At 54.5% G+C, this 3,743-nt stretch overlaps 1 protein-coding gene across 1 annotated transcript in view; it reads left to right on the top strand.

Moving 5' to 3' along the window:
* Window positions 1-3,743, top strand: part of SLC5A5 (solute carrier family 5 member 5) — a 20,354-nt gene that overhangs the window by 6,709 nt on the left and 9,902 nt on the right. The window contains exons 8-10 of the mRNA XM_032267878.1: window positions 1,601-1,689; window positions 3,007-3,119; window positions 3,196-3,266. Of these exons, the coding sequence (XP_032123769.1) occupies window positions 1,601-1,689; window positions 3,007-3,119; window positions 3,196-3,266 (273 nt within the window). The remainder of the gene's footprint in view (window positions 1-1,600; window positions 1,690-3,006; window positions 3,120-3,195; window positions 3,267-3,743) is intronic.

Below are 3,743 nucleotides of genomic sequence, written 5' to 3'. Positions count from 1 at the left end.
ATGGTGGCACGTGCCTGTAATCCCAGCTACTCAGGAGGCTGAGGCAGGAGAATTGCCTGAACCCAGGAGGCGGAGGTTGCGGTGAGCCGAGATCGTGCCATTGCACTCCAGCCTGGGTAACAAGAGTGAAACTCTGTCTCAAAAAAAAAAAAAAAAAAAAGAAATAAGAAGAAGAACGGCCAGCTCTGGTCTCCCGTGTCCCAAGCGTCTACGCTGTGCACAATGCTCTTCCCTTCCCCAGCAGTTAGCTCCCCAGCTAATCTTTCTTCCAAGAAAGGCAAGGTGGTCATGGCTCCCACTTTACAGATGAGGAAACTGAGGCTTGGGGGGAAGTAACTGCCTGAAGTCAATGGGCGAGTTAGGGGGCAGCACCAGGACCCATGCCTAGGTCACACCCCAACTGGAGTTCTGACCATGGGGTTCAGAGTTAGCAGAGGTTACGGGGGACCAACCCATCCGCAGTCCTTCCTGGAGGTCAGACCCGGGACTGCTGGAATGTGTAACTTCAGGCAGGGAAGGTAGCTCTCTGCCTCACCATCTTCGTCAGTAAAATGGGGATGACACAGGTCACTGGGATCACGGGCTCAGTACAATGTGGGGCTCAGTGGCAGTTCTCAGGTTCGTGCAGTTGATCCACCATGTACATCACAGCCTGAGCAGCATAAGGAGACCCCAGCTTTAAACCATTGTTTTTTTAGACAGAGTCTCGCTCTGTTGCCCAGGTTGGAGTGCAGTGGCACGACCTCAGCTCGCTGCAACCTCTGCCTCCCGGGCTTAAGCCACTCTTTTGCCTCAGCCTCCCAAGTAGCTGGGATTACAGGCGTGTGCTACCACGCCCAGATAATTTTTTTATATTTTTAGTAGAGACGGGTTTTCGCCATGTTGGCCAGGCTGGTCTCAAACTCCTGACCTTAAACTCCTACCTCGGCCTCCAAAAGTGCTGGGGTTACAGGCATGCGCCACTGGGCCCCACTTTTTTTTTTTTGAGACGGAGTCTTGCCGTGTTGTGCTTGCTGGAGTGCAGTGGCTCTGTCTCTGCTCACTGCAACCTCTGCCTCACAGATTCAAGCGATTCTCGTGCCTCAGCCTCCCAAGTAGCTGAGACTACAGGCGCAAACCAGCACACCCAGCTAATTTTTGTGTTTTTCATAGAGAAGAAGTTTCACCATGTTGGCCAGGCTGGTCGTGAACTCCTGAGCGCAAGTGATCCACCCACCTCGGCCTCCCAAAGTGCTAGGATTACAGGCGTGAGCCACTGCGCCCGGCCTACACAAAGATTTTTTAAAAATTAGCCAGGCATGGTGGCACACACCTGTGATCTCAGCTACAGGGGGTGGGGCTGAGCCAGGAGGATCACTTGAGCTCAGGAGTTCTAGGCTGCAGCCAGCCACAGTTGTGCCGCTGCACTCCAGCCTGGGCAACAGAGCAAAACCTTGTCTCAAAGCAAAACAAAACCCACAAACAAAAACCAAATGCACATTAAATCCTCACGGTGAGTCCTGCCTGTCCTGGGTGCTGGGGATGTGCAGAGTCAGGACAGATAGAAGCCCCTGCCCTCGGGGTGCTGCTGTCTGGGAGGCTGACCCCCAATTCTCCGCAGTACATGCCTCTACTGGTGCTGGACATATTCGAGGACCTGCCTGGAGTCCCCGGGCTCTTCCTGGCATGTGCTTACAGCGGCACCCTCAGGTGAGCACCCCTGCTTGTTCAGCAAGTGTTATTTAAACCCCTGGGAGCCTCCTCATCCCTACCTGCCATCCCCCTGGGGCATGGAATGTTCTGGACCTGGCCATCATTCCCAGTTCCTGCTTGGTCTCTAGCAGACAGCTCAGGTAGGTGCTGGCAGAGAGCACACCCCCGGCACGGGGACCCCGGCTGCAGGATGTTACCTTCTTATCACTTGTGAGGGCCACACCTGACTCCTGACTCTCCTGTTTTCTTCTTCCTTCTTTCCTTCCTCCCTCAGACAAATGTTTATTGAGCATCTACTACATGGCAGGTAGTGTTTTTTGTTCGTTTGTTTGTTTTGAGACAGTTTTGCTCTTGTTGCCCAGGCTGGAGTGCATTGACATGATCTTGGCTCACCACAACCTCCACCTCCCGGGTTCAGGTGGTTTTCCTGCTTCAGCCTCCCAAGTAGCTGGGATTATAGGCATACACCACCTAATTTTGTATTTTGTATTTTTAGTAGAGACGGGGTTTCTCCATGTTGGTCAGCCTGATCTCAAACTCCTGACCTCAGGTGATCCACCCACCTCAGCCTCCCAAAGTGGTTGGATTATAGGCATGAGCCACTGCGCCTGGCCAGTTCTTTTTTTTTTTTTTTTTTTTCAGACAGAGTCTTGCTCTGTCACCCAGGCTGGAGTGCAATGGCGTGATCTCGGCTCACTGCAACCTCCACCTCCCAGGTTCAAGAAATCCTCTTGCCTCAGCCTCCCAAGTAGCTGGAATTACAGGTGCCCGCCACCATCCCCAGCTTATTTTTGTATTTTTAGTAGAGATGGGGTTTCACCATGTTGGCCAGGCTGGTCTCGAACTCGGGACCTCAGGTGATCTGCCCACCTTGGCCTACCAAAGTGCTGGGATTGCAGGCATGAGCCACCGTGCCTGGCCCAGGTTCTGTTGCTCTAAACCCTGGGGCACAGCCATGACCAAGCAGCCCCCTGTTCCTGCCCTCCCAGGCCATACACTCTTTGGGGACTTACAAATCTTTGGGGACTTCTGGTCACCCACCCTCACGGTCCCTTTTGCCAATCTCCCACCTGTGACTGCAGTCCCTCTGGAACCAGGAATCTGACTGTCCCGCCTGCCCTTGGTCACAGGTGTCCTTGCTCCAGTGGGGATGTCTCAGGTCTTCAGGGAGGGGAGGGATGGATATCTCCTTCACCTTGGCAGGACTGGGTTACCCACACCTCTGCCCTCAGGCTGGGTGGGGTCTGACAGGCCAGATGGTGTGGATGGTCTCTCCATGTGGCCTGAGGAGCCCCCGCCGCCTTCCCCACACAGCACAGCATCCACCAGCATCAATGCCATGGCTGCAGTCACTGTAGAAGATCTCATCAAACCGCGGCAGCGGAGCCTGGCACCCAGGAAACTCGTGATTATCTCCAAGGGGCTCTGTGAGTTTCAGGGGGACCCGGGTGGGAGGCCAGGGCAGTCTCTCCCCGTTGACCGTGCCACCCCCGTCTGCTGCAGCGCTCATATACGGCTCGGCCTGTCTCACCGTGGCGGCTCTGTCCTCGCTGCTTGGGGGAGGCGTCCTCCAGGTGAGGCCCCACCTGCCCCCTGCCCTGGTCTCCCTGAGAGGTGGGGCATCTTTCCCATTGAACTGAGGCTCAGAGAGGTCCCATGTGTCAGCGGCAGAACTTACTTCTTTTTTTTTTTTTTGAGATGGGGTCTCACTGTGTTGTTCCAGGCTGGAGTGCAGAGGCCGGATCATAGCTCACTGCAGCCTCCAACTCCTGGGTTCAAGCCATCCTTCCACCTCAACCTCTCAAGTAGCTGGGGTTACAGATCAGTGCCACCATGCCTGGCTTTTTTTTTCTCTCTTTTTCTTTTTTGAGACGGATTCTTGCTCTGTTACCAGGCTGGAGAGCAGTGGCCCGATCTCAGCTCACTGCAACCTCCGCCTCCTGAGTTCAAGCAATTCTCCTGTCTCAGCCGCCTAAGTAGCTCGGACTACAGGCGAGAGCCACCACACCTGGCTAATTTTTGTACTTTTAGTAGAGACGGAGTTTCACCAT

The sequence above is a fragment of the Sapajus apella genome, unplaced genomic scaffold (assembly GCF_009761245.1).
Source record: "Sapajus apella isolate SASKATOON/1434 unplaced genomic scaffold, GSC_monkey_1.0 scaffold173, whole genome shotgun sequence".
Taxonomy (NCBI): domain Eukaryota; kingdom Metazoa; phylum Chordata; class Mammalia; order Primates; family Cebidae; genus Sapajus; species Sapajus apella.
The sequence above is the reverse complement of the archived record's forward strand: the minus strand, read 5'-3'. Positions and strand labels throughout refer to the sequence as shown.